At 48.5% G+C, this 18,069-nt stretch overlaps 2 protein-coding genes across 3 annotated transcripts in view; both read right to left on the bottom strand.

The window, feature by feature from the left end:
- GTF3C3 (general transcription factor IIIC subunit 3) overlaps positions 1-4,311 on the bottom strand; it is a 41,993-nt gene extending 37,682 nt beyond the window's left edge. Inside the window, exon 1 of the mRNA XM_077885702.1 lies at positions 4,123-4,311. Coding sequence (XP_077741828.1) covers positions 4,123-4,224 — 102 coding nt within the window. The 5' untranslated portion in view covers positions 4,225-4,311. The remainder of the gene's footprint in view (positions 1-4,122) is intronic.
- A 7,211-nt stretch (positions 4,312-11,522) lies between these two features.
- C36H2orf66 (chromosome 36 C2orf66 homolog) lies at positions 11,523-17,245 on the bottom strand. Of its 2 annotated transcripts, XM_077885224.1 has the most exons (3): positions 14,003-17,245; positions 13,264-13,395; positions 11,523-12,055 (listed from the first exon to the last, which is right to left on the bottom strand). In XM_077885224.1, the coding sequence occupies exons 2-3, from the start codon at positions 13,381-13,383 to the stop codon at positions 11,876-11,878; spliced, it is 300 nt and encodes a 99-aa protein (XP_077741350.1). In that variant the 5' UTR covers positions 13,384-13,395; positions 14,003-17,245; the 3' UTR covers positions 11,523-11,875. The 2 variants fall into 2 exon arrangements, with proteins under 2 accessions (XP_077741350.1, XP_077741349.1); XM_077885223.1 differs by having other exon boundaries at positions 11,524-12,055; positions 13,264-17,245.
- Between the last annotated feature and the right edge of the window lie 824 nt (positions 17,246-18,069).

Here is an 18,069-nt window from a genome sequence, read left to right as displayed (position 1 = left end):
GGGGGAGACAGGAAAGGCCGCCACAGAGGCAAGGGGGGGACAGGAGAGGCCGCCACTGAGGCAAGGGGGGGGACAGGAGAGGCCGCCACAGAGGCAAGGGGGGGGACAGGAGAGGCCGCCACAGAGGCAAGGGGGGGGACAGGAGAGGCCGCCACAGAGGCAAGGGGGGGACGGGAGAGGCCGCCACTGAGGAAAGGGGGGGACGGGAGAGGCCGCCACAGAGGTAAGGGGGGACAGGAGAGGCCGCCCAGAGGTAAGGGGGGGACAGGAGAGGCCGCCACAGAGGCAAGGGGGGGGACAGGAGAGGCCGCCACAGAGGCAAGGGGGGACGGGAGAGGCCGCCACTGAGGTAAGGGGGGGGGGACAGGAGAGGCCGCCACAGAGGTAAGGGGGGGGACAGGAGAGGCCGCCACTGAGGCAAGGGGGGGGACAGGAGAGGCCGCCACAGAGGCAAGGGGGGGGACAGGAGAGGCCGCCACAGAGGTAAGGGGGGGAACAGGAGAGGCCGCCACTGAGGCAAGGGGGGTACAGGAGAGGCCGCCACAGAGGTAAGGGGGGGGACAGGAGAGGCCGCCACAGAGGCAAGGGGGGGGACAGGAGAGGCCGCCACAGAGGTAAGGGGGGGACAGGAGAGGCCGCCACAGAGGTAAGGGGGGGACAGGAGAGGCCGCCACAGAGGTAAGGGGGGGACAGGAGAGGCCGCCACAGAGGTAAGGGGGGGACAGGAGAGGCCGCCACAGAGGTAAGGGGGGGACAGGAGAGGCCGCCACAGAGGTAAGGGGGGGACAGGAGAGGCCGCCACAGAGGCAAGGGGGGGACGGGAGAGGCCGCCACTGAGGAAAGGGGGGGACAGGAGAGGCCGCCACAGAGGTAAGGGGGGGACAGGAGAGGCCGCCAGAGGTAAGGGGGGGGACAGGAGAGGCCGCCACAGAGGCAAGGGGGGGACGGGAGAGGCCGCCACAGAGGTAAGGGGGGGACAGGAGAGGCCGCCACAGAGGTAAGGGGGGGACAGGAGAGGCCGCCACAGAGGTAAGGGGGGGGACGGGAGAGGCCGCCACAGAGGCAAGTGCGGGGACAGGAGAGGCCGCCACAGAGGCAAGGGGGGGACGGGAGAGGCCGCCACTGAGGAAAGGGGGGGACAGGAGAGGCCGCCACAGAGGTAAGGGGGGGACAGGAGAGGCCGCCAGAGGTAAGGGGGGGGACAGGAGAGGCCGCCACAGAGGCAAGGGGGGGACGGGAGAGGCCGCCACAGAGGTAAGGGGGGGGACAGGAGAGGCCGCCACAGAGGTAAGGGGGGGACAGGAGAGGCCGCCACAGAGGTAAGGGGGGGGACGGGAGAGGCCGCCACAGAGGCAAGTGCGGGGACAGGAGAGGCCGCCACAGAGGTAAGGGGGGGACAGGAGAGGCCGCCACAGAGGCAAGGAGGGGGACAGGAGAGGCCGCCACAGAGGCAAGGGGGGGACAGGAGAGGCCGCCACAGAGGCAAGTGCGGGGACAGGAGAGGCCGCCACAGAGGTAAGGGGGGGGACAGGAGAGGCCGCCACAGAGGCAAGGGGGGGACAGGAGAGGCCGCCACAGAGGCAAGTGCGGGGACAGGAGAGGCCACCACAGAGGTAAGGGGGGGGACAGGAGAGGCCGCCACAGAGGCAAGTGCGGGGACAGGAGAGGCCGCCACAGAGGTAAGGGGGGGACAGGAGAGGCCGCCACAGAGGTAAGGGGGGGGACAGGAGAGGCCGCCACTGAGGAAAGGGGGTGACAGGAGAGGCCACCACAGAGGCAAGGGGGGGACAGGAGAGGCCACCACAGAGGCAAGGGGGGGACAGGAGAGGCCGCCACAGAGGCAAGGGGGGGACAGGAGAGGCCGCCACAGAGGTAAGGGGGGGACAGGAGAGGCCGCCACAGAGGCAAGGGGGGGACGGGAGAGGCCGCCACTGAGGAAAGGGGGGGACGGGAGAGGCCGCCACAGAGGTAAGGGGGGGACAGGAGAGGCCGCCACAGAGGCAAGGGGGGGACAGGAGAGGCCGCCACAGAGGCAAGTGCGGGGACAGGAGAGGCCACCACAGAGGTAAGGGGGGGACAGGAGAGGCCGCCACAGAGGCAAGTGCGGGGACAGGAGAGGCCGCCACAGAGGTAAGGGGGGGGACAGGAGAGGCCGCCACAGAGGTAAGGGGGGGGACAGGAGAGGCCGCCACTGAGGAAAGGGGGTGACAGGAGAGGCCACCACAGAGGCAAGGGGGGGACAGGAGAGGCCACCACAGAGGCAAGGGGGGGACAGGAGAGGCCGCCACAGAGGCAAGGGGGGGACAGGAGAGGCCGCCACAGAGGTAAGGGGGGGACAGGAGAGGCCGCCACAGAGGCAAGGGGGGGACGGGAGAGGCCGCCACTGAGGAAAGGGGGGGACAGGAGAGGCCGCCACAGAGGTAAGGGGGGGACAGGAGAGGCCGCCACTGAGGAAAGGGGGTGACAGGAGAGGCCACCACAGAGGCAAGGGGGGGACAGGAGAGGCCACCACAGAGGCAAGGGGGGGACAGGAGAGGCCGCCACAGAGGCAAGGGGGGGACAGGAGAGGCCGCCACAGAGGTAAGGGGGGGACAGGAGAGGCCGCCACAGAGGCAAGGGGGGGACGGGAGAGGCCGCCACTGAGGAAAGGGGGGGACAGGAGAGGCCGCCACAGAGGTAAGGGGGGGGACAGGAGAGGCCGCCACAGAGGCAAGGGGGGGACAGGAGAGGCCGCCACAGAGGCAAGTGCGGGGACAGGAGAGGCCACCACAGAGGTAAGGGGGGGGACAGGAGAGGCCGCCACAGAGGCAAGTGCGGGGACAGGAGAGGCCGCCACAGAGGCAAGGGGGGGGACAGGAGAGGCCGCCACAGAGGTAAGGGGGGGGACAGGAGAGGCCGCCACTGAGGAAAGGGGGTGACAGGAGAGGCCACCACAGAGGCAAGGGGGGGACAGGAGAGGCCACCACAGAGGCAAGGGGGGGACAGGAGAGGCCGCCACAGAGGCAAGGGGGGGACAGGAGAGGCCGCCACAGAGGTAAGGGGGGGACAGGAGAGGCCGCCACAGAGGCAAGGGGGGGACGGGAGAGGCCGCCACTGAGGAAAGGGGGGGACAGGAGAGGCCGCCACAGAGGTAAGGGGGGGGACAGGAGAGGCCGCCACTGAGGAAAGGGGGTGACAGGAGAGGCCACCACAGAGGCAAGGGGGGGACAGGAGAGGCCACCACAGAGGCAAGGGGGGGACAGGAGAGGCCGCCACAGAGGCAAGGGGGGGACAGGAGAGGCCGCCACAGAGGTAAGGGGGGGACAGGAGAGGCCGCCACAGAGGCAAGGGGGGGACGGGAGAGGCCGCCACTGAGGAAAGGGGGGGACAGGAGAGGCCGCCACAGAGGTAAGGGGGGGGACAGGAGAGGCCGCCACAGAGGCAAGGGGGGGACAGGAGAGGCCGCCACAGAGGCAAGTGCGGGGACAGGAGAGGCCACCACAGAGGTAAGGGGGGGGACAGGAGAGGCCGCCACAGAGGCAAGTGCGGGGACAGGAGAGGCCGCCACAGAGGTAAGGGGGGGGACAGGAGAGGCCGCCACAGAGGTAAGGGGGGGGACAGGAGAGGCCGCCACTGAGGAAAGGGGGTGACAGGAGAGGCCACCACAGAGGCAAGGTGGGGACAGGAGAGGCCACCACAGAGGCAAGGGGGGGACAGGAGAGGCCGCCACAGAGGTAAGGGGGGGACAGGAGAGGCCGCCACAGAGGCAAGGGGGGGACGGGAGAGGCCGCCACTGAGGAAAGGGGGGGACAGGAGAGGCCGCCACAGAGGTAAGGGGGGGGACAGGAGAGGCCGCCACAGAGGTAAGGGGGGGGACAGGAGAGGCCGCCACAGAGGTAAGGGGGGGGACAGGAGAGGCCGCCACAGAGGCAAGGGGGGGACAGGAGAGGCCGCCACTGAGGAAAGGGGAGGGACTGGAGAGGTCGCCAGAGGCAAGCGGGAGGGGGAAGCTTAGCCCAAGAATGAGAGCGGAGAGCCGGGGGTGCGGGGAAGGGGGAGCGGCTGCAGGGCGACGGCCCCCCCCGCATCTCGGGGTTCCGCGCGACAGGACGCCGGGAGCACCCCGGCCGGGCAGCGCCTCACTTTCTTCTCGCGGGTTTTTCTCTCTTCTCTCCGCCTTTCGAACTCCTCAAAGGAAATCTTCCCTTCCAGGTAGTCGATGAGCTCCGGGCTGAACCCCGACATGGCGGCGGCGGCGGCGGGGAGCCGGGGGAACGGGGCAGCCTGGGGAGCCGCGGCCCAGGACGCCACCGGAAGTACGCGGTCGCGGCCCGCCCCCGGACGCCCAGAGCAGCGCCCCGGCGTCCTCCTGGGAAAGCGGCCCGGCCGGCGCCGCAGCCGCTGCGCTCGGGTTCCGCCGGGGCGTTGGGCCGGCTCCCTCCGGCGGCGCAGGCGGCACCCGCCGACCCCGGCCCCGACCCCGACCCCGGCCCGGGGGTGACTGGGGAGGTGACAGCGAGGACCACAACAAACAAACAGAACACGAGAGAAAGAAAGACAAAGTGCTTCACAGAAATTGTCCCTAACCTAGGTCGTAACCCTCAATTCTTCGTTAGGGCTCTCACTCTCCATCCATCGCCTTTTCTGAATGTCTGTTCTTTCATTTGCCGAACTCATTATTTTCTTAACTTAACCCGCGGGCACTGCCACGTGCATGTTGCCCTTTCCATTTTTCTGCCACAGCAAATGGAAATAAAGCCCCCCCCCCCACACACACACACACACCTGTGCCCTAAACCTCCTCTCCTCCACCCTGGCACCATCACTAGGCCTTCCCGTCTTCCCCACGTCCTCAGACTCTCCTTTCCCCTGGGGCGCCTTCTCCGGCCGCAAATAAGTCTATCAGGACGTCATGTTCCACCCATGAGTCCTTCCCGCTTTCTTCTTCACAGTCAGGGTTTTAGAAAGGATCAGAAGCCTGATGGGCCTACCCCCCACCCTTGCACACTCACTCTAGGCCATGTTACATACAGAGCTCAAAATAACCCTTAAAAACGGATGCTGCTATTCTTAATGCCAATGTCCTATATCTAACAAGTAGCAGTTCACCAGGATGTGAACCCTGGTCTATGTGACCCCAGATCCCATGCATGGAATTAGTACGGCATACGGCCTCCCCTCAGTGGAACTATTCTTCACCCCCTGCACACTTGTCCGTCTGTGTTGTATCTTGTATTCTATTTCTCTGATGATGGTTCCTCCACTGACCTAGTCTAGAGACACTCTCTGTCAGCATCTTGAAAGCAGAACCACCTGATGCATCTCTGTGAACTCTAGTACTCTGGGCTCAAAACACATTTATGAATGAAGTCGGATGGAACTGAAAGTGCATTAGAAATGGGCAAGAGTGTTGAGCTGTGGGGGGAATGCATCTTGACATAAAGCCTTTAGGGCTAAAGACAAGTTACAAGGAGCCTATCACTTTGTTACAATCGAGACGAGCAACAGTAGGATGGGAGAATGAAAGCTCCGACCCCAAGAGTTCCAGGTGAGAAAAAGATACCTCACAGCTAGAAGGCATGCCCTTTCTCATGATGAAGAATCCTCAGGACTCTCCCTGGGTAGAAAGTATGGAGGCCAGCAGGGTAGGTTGGATTAAAGTACTCGGCAGAAATCATTTCTAAGGAAATCTCCCCTGCATTTCCCAGGCAGTCAGGGAACTGTATCTAAAAAGAAGTCAAGAGTCTGGTCCTAATTTTCCTAGGGGAAGAGAAGGGAATCAAGGGCAGGAAAGCTGGTCATTTCATAAGAACTCTCTCCTATGACCCAGGTGACTTAGACCAACTTGTTTCATTATTAACTGACTGGAATGTGGAATGACAATTGTGAAGCTATAGATTCAGGTTGGGGAGAATCGAGAATAAGGAGCAGGAGGTGGGAGGATGGTTTTTAGGCCTTTGATAAAGAGGCAACAGACCCAAAATGGAGTCACTTGTGCTGAAGCCACATCCCAGAACCAAGACTCACTACCTGACATAGTTACAGCTTCAACGTCTGTCAGCAGTGGCATCTTAAGCTGGTCAATCTGGAATTACCTGGTCAGCACTAGTGAGGTAAGAGACCTCACTGCATGACAGACCCCTGTGGTCCTCTGAAGACAGGTAACCTGGCCACAAACAATCCACTCTCTGCTGGTAACTTCCTCATCCCACCTCCTCTAGCTACAAGTCTCTCATTTTGTACAGCTCTTCGGAGCTTCTTTCTATTTGTTAAATGATGCCCAATTCATGGTTCATCGAATAAAGATCTTTAAAATTTACTTTAAAGGGTACCTGCGCAGCTCAGTTGCTTAAGTGTCTGCCTTCTGCTCAGGTCATGATCCCAGGGTCCTGGGATCAAGTCCCACATCAGGCTCCCTGCTCAGCAGGGTGTCTGTTTCTTCCTCTAGCCTTCTCCCCCCGCTTCTGATCTCTCTCTCTCTCTCTCTCTCTCTGTCTCTTTCTGTCTCTCATGCTCTCTTTCTCTCAAATAAATAAAATCTTGAAGTAAAATTTACTTTAAATTTTGAATTTGTTTTTAAGCACTGCTATGGAACACCTTGTAGACACTAATGTTCTTTTACATCTCAGACTATTGCAACATATCTTATACAATTGTAATCTTTCTGGTTTTCTTTTCTTCACTTCATTGTAAGTGATTTGTCCCCTGGTGAGTCAGAGGTATCCACATTACCTTGAGATGAAGTAGAATTGTTCCAGCAGTAATGAAAATAGCAGGAAGAAATTTTTCATACTTTCTGACTGCTTTTGAGAATCAAAATGGAATGTCTGAAGAAAGTAGAATATTGAGTACGTGCCATGACAAGAGAATTTAAGAGTACGCAGGAAAGAGATGACTTCATTCTTTCTCTTTGTCAAGGGGAGGAAAAGGAATAGGATGTGACCCTTTTGGGAAGACAATTTTTCCATAATTCTCTCTTTTCTCCAGAAGCTTGTCACAACCTTCAATCTGGGCTATATTTTCAAAGATGTCTCTGGAACAACCAACCTTGAAAGACAGAAAAATTGTCTTTTCCTGGGGCAGAAGACAGGTTTGTTTTCTGACCAGTATAATAAATATAATGTTTCCCTCTGGGGCAAAGGCTGAGCATGTTTGCTAGTATAGTGTTCCCTTATAAAAGTGGGGATTTCCTAAGTTTGGGGTCCTCAGCCATGGCACAAACCCACTTGTGTACAGCATAGCCTTGAACACACCTCCATGTGGCTCCCATGGTACTTGGGGGTAGGAGAACCAATGTGGGTATAAAACTCATGCTGACTGCAGTGCCATGAGCAATAAAGACTGTTGCCTCGGACTCAAGAGTCTCGTGTGTCTGACAGGATCTGTGAAACTGTAGTAGGATAGTGTGCAGCTTACAAATAAAGTAGAACCTCACACTCGTAACAGTTCTTATCCTTAGATCTGGGATAGGGGACAATAGGAATTGTCCTATTGTCCTGGGAATGGGGAACATCAAAGAGGAACAGAATCAGTATTGAAAGGCTGTCAGAGACCTGTGCAGAGAATTACCATGGGCCCCTTGAGACCCTGGATTACTTACAAAACATTACTTTTTGCTGGAGGAAACACAACACTTTTGCTGTTTTCCTAGCAATAGCTCTCAGCCAGGAAAATACCACTTCCCCAGTGGGCTTTTAGGGGAAATGTGTGTGGGGAAAGTTTTGGTTGTCAAAATAATAGGGCAGCGGTGAGGGAAATGATTGACATACAGTGTCTGAGGCCCAGATGTGATAAATGGTCATACAAGCGGAGACTTGGTCTTCCTCAAATGCCAATAGCATCACCATCAAGAAACTGTTATCAGGGCAGGCCCGGTGGCCCAGCGGTTTAGTGCCGCCTGTAGCCCGGGGTGTGATCCTGGAGATCCTGGATCGAGTCCCACGTCAGGCTCTCTGCATGGTGCTTGCTTCTGTCTCTGCCTCTCTCTCTCTCTCTGCGTCTCTATGAATAAATAAATAAAATCTTAAAAAAAAAAAAAAGAAACTCTAATCAGTGTGGAATGAAGGCTTTCCATCAACATCTACCTGCCAATGGCGGAGAGTTTTCCAGCGGAAGGATGCATACTCTTGCATTGAGACTTTGTAAGCTCCTAGCTCAAAGTCCGTGTGGATGCTTTTCCTTTTCAAAGGAACTAAAACGGGGGATCCCTGGGTGGCGCAGCGGTTTGGCGCCTGCCTTTGGCTCAGGGCGCGATCCTGGAGACCCGGGATCGAATCCCACATCGGGCTCCTGGTGCATGGGGCCTGCTTCTCCCTCTGCCTGTATCTCTGCCTCTCTCTCTCTCTGTGTGTGACTATCATAAATAATAATAAAAAAAAGACCATTCAAAGGAACTGAAACGTAAGTTCAGTTTTTCCCGAAACATAAGCATTCCCTTTGTGGATGTATTGATTCCCAGACCAGGGGTAGTAAAAGGGAAGGGGAAAACCAGCCATGGGTAACTGAGTGGAACTGGACAGTGGTAAAAGACTCTTTACCACTCTACCCTTTATCTGACTAGCTTATAATTTTCGGAGGGCTAGCTCATAATCAGTGATCACTTATACCTTTTAAATGGTAGGAAACATAATATTTGAGCTAGAAGCAACTTCTATTACTGAGCGAATAATAACAGAATAGCATACACCTTCACTTCAATTCAAGACATATTTATTGAACACTTGCTACATGCAGAGCACTGTGCTAGGCACTGGAGAAATAAAAGTGGCTTAGATATGATTTCTGCTCACAAAGACCTCACAACACTCCAGGGAAAACAGACATGTATACAACTGGTTAAAACAGAACAAATGAAACCAGATGCAGAAATCTATTTTTGCATAAATATTTTATTATTGATCTTGAGTATCAATCATCCACAAAAAAGCCACAGAAAACTATTGTGGAACGTACAGACTGTTGCTACTGGGACACCGATGTTTCCATTCTTATACAATGTTCTTTTGCAGGAATCACAGAGAAAATGATGCAGCTCTCCATAATGATATAGGAAAAGTAGCTATTCCAAATGAAAATATGAGAATCAGAATAATTCAGCTTAAGCTGATGAGGAGAGGAGAAAATTGGTTGTAAAAGAAGGCAATCCCAAGCACTTTTAAGCTACCTTCTTAAGGAAGTGTGTGCTGAAGAACCAGGGCTGGGTGTGGCTAGGATAGTTCACGTAGCACAATGTCCACCTCTGAATAGAGTGGCGGGGAATATCTCCTAGAGACCGTAGCAACTTCTAGAATCCCAAGTGTCTTTGCGTTCCATTTCAACTCTACTGTGTATGTTTATCGCTACCTCTCCCTTGGTGTGAAACTGTGAGGTCTTCCAACAGCACAGGCTGAAAGTGGGAATGTGTCTTCTCTTCAGGAAAAAGACCAATTTTAAGCTCAAATCTCTATTACATATAATAAAATATAGTAAAAATGCAAAGAGTCTCTTTCAAATAAAAGCATTTATTGATAAAAGGTAATAAGCATACAGGTTTTAAAGAGAAGCTTTTTTTTTGGTAGAGAAGCTTAAAAGAAATGTAATTTGGAAGATCATCATCTCTTTTTGACTCAATGGTGTTTTTGTAACTCTTACAAATATGTGCAGTGCTCTACGTTGGTGATTATGGTTTATAGAGTGGAAAAAAGACTAAAAAAATACAGGTAAGTCACATATGTCTCAAAGGTCAATTTATTTATATGTAAATCTAGAAATGTAGAATAAAACCATTATACATTGACAAAAGTGGAGGGAAAACTGGTTTAGCCATGACCACGATTGAATTTTTCTAATGAGAAGCTTCTCACCTGAAAGAACAAGAAAATGATATCACAAAATAGAAAGTGAAGACTATACAAGCAACACAATGACCCAAAGATCATATTTCAACAAAGACTTTTTAAGATTTATTTGAGAGGGAGCACGCGGGGCAGGGGGCAGAGGAAGAAGGGGTCTTAAGCAGCTTCTCCCCTATGCCTGGAGCCTGAGGTGGGGATTGATCCCAAGACCCTGTGATCATGACCTGAGCTGAAACCAAGAGTCAGCTGCTCAACCAACTGTGCCACTCAGATACCCCAGGTTTTCTTTTCTAAATAGAGATGTTAGAATGGAGCATGTATAATTATGAACTATTCTCCAAATAGAAGCTTAGTTTCTCTCACCACGTTGAACAATGTGTTTTATGATACTACTGAGCGCTTTCTCTGTTTCCTGCCCTTAAACATCACCTCACTCCATGCCCATGTGATGTTATTTGATATTTTCTCCGATAGTTTCTGTGAGTTACAAATCAGTATCTGCAATTTATAAACAAAGAAACTAAGGCTTACAACCAACCTGCATGCAATTCTATCTCATACTGTGGTATTAGCAGTTGTTCTGTTTTAGTGTCTAATAGCCTAGGGCCTAAGTGTGACTAAGAGTCAAGAGAACCCTTCATTAACATCTTTATTTTTATTCTAGTTTATTTTCTCATTGTAGGAGTTGTCAGGTGCATATGCCACATGGTAAATCTCATCTTCTGCTACCACATTTGAAGGAACTAGTACTCAAAACTCTTTCACATGCAGAATAAAGTGCAACAATAGTATGCTTCCTCACAATTTCATCCCAAGCTTGTGTTAAATGGGAGTAGGTTTAAGGTTTAATTATGATTCAGTTTCCTTCCCTATTCAGCCAAACAAAAAAACTAATAGACTAGAATCACAATGTATTTTTTTGGGAATGTACCACACATTTAATTTTTTAATGGTAAATATTTATTTGATAGGTATGCTAAGGTAATAAGAATAATAAAGCTTAAAAAAAGAATGATAAAGCTTAAATCTTAAATGTAAATAAATTTTTGTGTTTTTTTTCTGTGAGGAAAATGCCATCTTTACTAATACTTTACTTTTTTTTCTCTAGGTGAGAAAGCTCAAGCTCAAATATAACTTTTTTCCAAGAAGACCATTTTTTGAACTTTTCTTTTTTTTTTTTGAACTTTTCTATTAAATCCAACTGCACAATTTGATATATATCTTTATATATTATTTTCTGCATAAATTAGCTATATGACCTGGTATGAAAAAAAGATAGGTAAAAGCATGTGATATTCCACTATATTTACTAATTATTAAGAGTGATAATTCTAGAGGTGCCTGGCTGGCTCAATCAGTAGAGCAGGCGACTCTTAATCTTGGGGTTGTGAGTTCAAGCCCCATATTAAGCATAGAGATTACTTTAAAGAAAAAGTGTTAATCCTTTTAATATCTCTCTTGCTAGAAAACTATGCTTAAAAATTCATTAACTTTCATTTCTTTTCTTTTTCTTTTTCTTTTTCTTTTCGGTTTAAATCCCAAGGGGAGCTTAAACTCATGATCCTGAGATCAAGACCTGAGCTGAGATCTAGAGTCAGACACTTACCAGACTGAGCCACCCAGGTGCCCCACTGTCATTTCTTTTTAAAACCAGACTATGGGGGCACCTGGGTGGCTCAGCCGATTGGGCATCTGTCTTTGACTCAGGTCAAGATCTCAGGGTCCTGGGATGGAGACCGCATCAGGCTCCCTGCTCAGTGGGGAGTCTGCTTCTCCTTCTCTGTCTGCCGCTCCCCTCTTGTGCTCTCTCAGTCTCTCACTCTTGTGCCCTCTCTCAAATAAATAAAATCTTAAAAAAAATAAAATGAAACCAGGCCATGAAACACATGAACCAAATCCAAATACTAACAGTGATGAGTATCATCAGAACTGAGTACATGTTTCTATGAGGAAATAAAATCATTTTTCAAATAAATACTTTCAAAATCTCTTTATGCTTGAGTTGTATAATTGGGTAGATCCTGGGAATAAAAGGATAACTTACCTGTGTTCAGAGGAAACATTCAGCCTTTGAGGTATTTGGGAAAGGAGTTTTTCTCCTCTTCATAATCTGCAAATGCAGAGGCAAGAAGTTCTGATTGGAAAGTGAGAGCTCTAGGATTCTCGTTCATGGAGAAAGTGTTTGGAAACCTCCCGAGATCGAGACCTCGTCCCTTAAAATACGCCTGAAGGGTTCTGAAAAACTGAAGAGAGAAAATGTTAAATGCCATGTGTGAATTAAACATCAAAAATACATAGAGACAGATATTTCCCCCCCCCTCTCCTTTCCTCTGTGAATTGACTTGGGGGCTAATCTAGGAGACAGGAGGTGGAAAACCCAGAAATAGAAGTACACGTTTTGACTACTTCTCCTCCTTCCCTTCCACTGTCCCTTACCCTGCCTTCTTTCCAACATTTCAACCCTGAACCAGATAATTCAACCTTTTTGGTGGAGATTAAGAGAGAATGATTATTTAACAGCATCATAGTCAGAAGGTTTGTTGTAAACCACCTCTGAACCAGTAGGTCAGAGATTAGATTGAACTGCGCAGTGATGAGAGCTCCTGCCCCCTGTCTGCCTGCCAGTGAGATCCCAGGCATTGTCTTCTGCACTGGATCTTTTAGACATGCCATTTCCAGCTTTCCTTTAGGAAATGAATACATAGAAGCTTGGTTGTTTTAACCCTATCTTGTTATATTTCACACCATTTTCTTTATGGAAACTGTATTGTGAAATAATATCAGCATGTTTATTTATTTGGCATACTTTTAAAAGAATTTTTGCTGATGTTTTGAATTCTATTTCCCAGATAACTTTATATTGAAAATAATGCCGGGGGGCGCCTGGCTGGCTCAGTCAATGGAAGGTACAACTCTTGGGCTTGGGGCTGTGGGTTTGAGCCCCACGTTGGGTATAGACATTATTTAAAACTAAATCTTAAAAAAAAAAAAGAAATAAAAATAATGCCTGGTGAATTGATAAGAATGCAAGTCAACTTTCAGTTTTTGCAATTGAGCTTTGCATGTGTTGGTCATATGAGAATCTATTTTATTATCAGTTCAATCTGAACTGTGGAAAAATCAATTCCTTGCTAAAGCTCTTGATTTTGTATATCTATGAGGAACCCAGGCTATGAAGTCAATGTGTATGTAAGATCACTTACAAATGTAATGTGTTGCATGTGTATAAAACCATCTCTAAATATAAGTCTGTTTCTCCTCACAGAAACAGATGTAAATTGGCCAGAAGAACAACAGGATATCAGCCACTAGGCTAGCAAAGCCTTTGCCCAGTCCTATCAAGGAATCTCCTTGGCACTTGGTGGCCTCACTGTAGCAGAGTGCAGTGTGCGTAAATCCAGAGGTGCCAATTTCACCCTGCAGCTCAGCATGTCCCAGTGTGTGCTCTTACCAGATCTCTGTTTCTGGGGTTGTTCAGTGACTTCCATTTCTCCTTGTTTCTCAGTGTGGCTCCATGCACGAGCCCAAGTAGCACCAGGGCAACACACAGCAGCAGGGATGCTTTGGGCATGGTGGAATGAAGCTGAGTGGAAAGAAGGATCGGAGCAGTGTCAATGGTCAGAGAGAGAAGAAAGGGAGAAAAGAAAAAGAAGGAGGGGAAGGAAGAAGGTAAAAGAAGGGAGGGCAGATGTGGAAAAGAGAAAGAGGAAGTATTTTTTAAAAGAGACAGGAGGAAGAAATAGTATATTATTTCATCTGAATTTCACAGCCGTCTTTTTTCCACATTCATTTGCAACTGAAGATCCCCAAATCCAGTTGATGACCTCAGAGGAGTTTATGATGATGAGAGCATTATGCAGTGATAAACAAAGCAATCATAAATACAACCTAGAAAGTCTGAGTATGCCTTCTCATCTTTGAAAAACATGCACTTTGTTGTCTTTGAAGAAAGTGCAATTCTTAAAAAACAAAAACAAAAACCTTAAACTACATAAGTGTTAAGACAGCAGTCTCCAGAAGTGAAGAAGAGGGAGGAGGAGGAGAAAGAAAAAGAAAAAATATACCCCAAAGTGAGAATTGTATGGACACACACGTCTGAGACAGACACACACCACACTGGCATAGATGGTCTCCCCTCCCCAACGTATGAAATGGAAATGAAACACACAGAAAGGACTAATAACACTTACCAGGTGGTGGGCTTTGGCTGGCCCTGGTTAGCCACCCTGTTTACAACCTCTAAGGCAATTCATGGCTACTTATAACCACTGGACCGGCTGCAGGTGGGAGTCAATGACGTGAGCAAGGCAAGTTGAAAAATAATGATTCCATTTTCAGCCATGGCACCAAAGACCCTTGAGAATCACATCTTCAAGCTTCTTCAAGGGTGACAGTTTACTTATTGGTCTTGTAAATATAGCAGCTGCTCCTTTAACCACTGAACATTTTATGTGGATTTTATGAAACACACAGGCACTTCTACACAGCAAAGTGGCTTTTTACGTTCTCACTCTTAAGAGAACGGTATATACAGCAGCTGGCAATACGATGATGATTACCCACCTAACAGAATGTTCTTTTAGAGATATCAGCTTTTCATATTAACATCATTTTTTGAACAGGAAATTCTATTGCAAGAGATGAAATTGTTCTTTGTGACCTACACCTTATATTTCTTCTGGGAATCTCAAAAAGCTTTACAAGTTTTAAATAGAGGCATGGTTTATCATTTTTTAAAAAAACCTTCAAAATAGAGCAAAAAGGTAACATGTTGTTCTTGGAAAAAAAGAAAAGTTGCTAGACTATCACATCTCCTTGCTGCATAAATGTCATCCATAGAAAATGGTGGAGTTGAGAAATTGGACCTGAGTTGTGAAGTTGCTTTGGTTGCAATCACTCAAAACAATCCAGGACAAGGTCTTTGTGAGAAGGCTAGTAAGCTGGACTAGAAATACTTGGACTAGAATACTTGGCTATGGTCTGTCTTGCCTTGTTGACCCTGGGCAAGTCACTACGTTTGTTTATTCCTTTCTTCGTTCATGCTGCAAACCTTTAAAAAAAATATTTATTTATTTATTTATTTATTTATTTATTTATTTATGAGAGAGAGAAAAAAAAAAAAAACATGAGTAGGGAGAGGGGCGGAGGGAGAGGGAGAGAGAATCTCAAGCTGACTTCCCACTGAGCTGAGTGCAAAGCCTAATGCCTGGCTTGATCTCAAGACCCTGAGCTCATAACCTGAGCTGAATTCAAGAGTCAGATGCTTAACCGACTGAGCCACCCAGGCTCCCCCATGCAACAAACTTTTATTGAGTGCCTAGTATGTGCCAGGCACTACAGCAGGCTTTGAGGATAAAATGGTAAGAATAATAGGTTCTGCCTTCGTGAAACTAATAGATGAGTGGCAAGACAGAGACTGATCAAATCATTATACAAAAATGTGTATAAATATAAATGAGAATATCTATGAAGAGAAACTGGGCTGGGCAGCCCGGGTGGCTCAGCGGTTTAGCGCCGCCTTCAGCCCAGGGCCTGATCCTGGAGACCCGGGATCGAGTCCCACGTCGGGCTCCCTGCGTGGAGCCTGCTTCTCCCTCTGCCTGTGTCTCTGCCTCTCTTTCTGTCTGTCTCTCATGAATAAATAAACAAAATCTAAAAACAAAAACAAAAACAAGAAACCATTCCATTACTTTAAAAAAAAAGAAAGAAACTAGGTGCTGTGAGTATAGAAGAGGGGGTTTAATTCCGTCTCAAGAGTCAGGGAAGGCTTCTGTGGTAGGTAAGTAGGAATTACCTAGGCAACCTAGAGAGGACAGAGGGCAAGAGTTTCAAACAAGGTGAACAACTGTCAGATTCTGTGGCTAAAAGCGATGTGGCACACTGGAGCAACGGAAGACAAGTTTGTAGGCCAGGAGTAGAGGGGGAGCCTGCTGTGAGATGGGGCTGGGGAGGTAGGTTCTGATCTTTCTGCTCCAAACATTGCTGACTGAAGGGTTTTAAATGCCCAAACAGCTTGATCAGACTTGCAGTTTTAAGAAATTTTTCTGGTTGCAATAAGGAGGATAGATTGAGCTAGAAGAGAGGGATGTGAGAGACCAGTTAGGTCTCTACTGCAGTAATCCAGGCAGGAAGATGCTAAAATGGATTAGGATGGTAACCCAGATGTAGAGATGTGAGTGCATCTGAGAGCTATTTAGAAGAAATTGACAATGTACTGAATACTATGGAAGGCGGAGCTCAGGGGAAGAGTTTCAAGAACAATCCCTAGGTCTCGGGATTATGCAGCTGAGTGGCTGACAGGGCCACTTGCTGAGATATCAAATACTGGCATAGAGGGACGGAGCTCACAAGTTCCATTCCAGACATGTGTTTGAAGAACTTTAAGATCTTCAAGGGTGTATATTGGAGTCACAGGTCTAGAGCTCAGAGGAGAGGTCTGGGGAAAAAAATGTAAATATGGGAATTGTTAACATGTAACTGGATAAGACTGCCTCAGCAGAGATTAGAAAATGAGAAGAGAAGGTGGCCTAGGCCTTGAGCTTTGAGAAGTTTTTCATGTAACATCGTTATGCAGGAATCTACAAAAAAGGAGACCTTGGAGGTAGGGGAGAAACCAGGATGGTATTGAAATAAGAGAAAAAAATTTTCAAGAAGGTACAAAGTGGATACAATGAGGACTGGAAAGGGTCCATGGAGCATTCATGCTGTTTCGGTAAATGCAGATGAAAGATTAGATGTGAGTAGATGAAAAAAAGAAAAGAAAGAAGAAAGAAGAAAGAAGAAAGAAGAAGAAGAAGAAGAAGAAGAAGAAAGTGAAGAAGAAGAAAGTAGATGAGGAGGAGAAATAGTACCTCAAGCTCTTGAGAACTTAAACTGTGAAAGAGTTGGGGGGAAAAGGTGGTAACTGGAGAGGGGAGTGGAGGAGAGTGAAGGGAAGGTGTTGTCATGTTCAGGGTGAGAGACTTGAATTTGTTTAAATGTCAGTGGCTGGGTGAGTAAATGAATACCCTGGAATTTTATTACATCACCTCTACTTAAAACTTCCAGACTTTGAAGTTAAAGCACCTAATGATACTGAAGTATGAAATTATTAATGAGATTATGGTAAAGTGACTACATTGTAAACTCCTTAGAAGTTGCTCACCCTTATATTCCTAATGTCAAGCATGTTGAGCCCAGTATGATTTCTAAATGAGAAAAACATAATAAATTAGAATAGATTTTCCAGCCATTTATCTGTGAATATTTTCTAACTTTACCCTCTTTTACATAAAAACACAGCTCATTTTCTCCCACTTAAGAGTTCCCCATTTAAAAAACATTTATGGGGATCCCAGGGTAGCTCAGCAGTTTAGCACTTTCCTTTGGCCCAGGGCATGATCCTGGAGACCCGGATCGAGTCCCACGTCGGGCTCCCTGCATGGAGCCTGCTTCTCCCTCTGTCTGTGTCTCTGTGTCTTTCTCTCTCTGTGTGTCTCATGAATAAATAAATAAAATCTTTTTAAAAAATGTTTTTTTTTAAAAAAAAAAAAAAAAAGCTAACCATCACCTGAGCTCTCAGGGAGTCATTATCTTTCTGCTGGTGGAAGGTCTTGCCTTGATGTTGATGGCCGCTGATCAGAGTGGTAGTTGCTGAAGGTTGGGGTGGCTGTGGCACTTTCTTAAAATAAGACAAAAATGAAGTTTATCACATCAATTGACTCTTCCTTTCATGAAAAATTTCTCTATAGTATGTGACACTATTTGATAGCATTTTACTCTCTTCACAAACTTTATTGTGAGATTGCAACAACTCGATCACATCCTCAGCTCCAGTTCTAGTTCTTTTGCTGTTTCCACCACATCTGCAGTAATTTCTTCCATGAAAACTTGAACCCCTCAAAGTCATCTATGAGAGTTGAAATCTTCTTCCAAACTCCTGTGAACGTTGGCATTTTGACCTCTTCCCACAAATCACCAATGCTCTTAATGGCATCTAGAATGGTGAACCCTTTCCAGAAGGCTTTCCATTTATTTTGCCCCGATCCATCAGAGGAATCACTATCCATGGCAGCTATAGCCTTATGAAATGTATTTCCTTGAACCATGGGCTGCAGAATGAGTGTGGTGTTAGCAGGCGTGAAGACAACATTAATCTTACCGTACATCTCCATCAGAGCTCTTGGGAGACCAAGTGCATTGCTAATGAGCAGTGAAAGGGATCTTCTGAGCAGTAGGTCTCAACAATGGGCTTAAAATATTTGGTAAGCCATGGTGT

This window comes from Canis aureus, chromosome 36 (genome assembly GCF_053574225.1).
Source record: "Canis aureus isolate CA01 chromosome 36, VMU_Caureus_v.1.0, whole genome shotgun sequence".
NCBI lineage: Eukaryota > Metazoa > Chordata > Mammalia > Carnivora > Canidae > Canis > Canis aureus.
The sequence above is the reverse complement of the archived record's forward strand: the minus strand, read 5'-3'. Positions and strand labels throughout refer to the sequence as shown.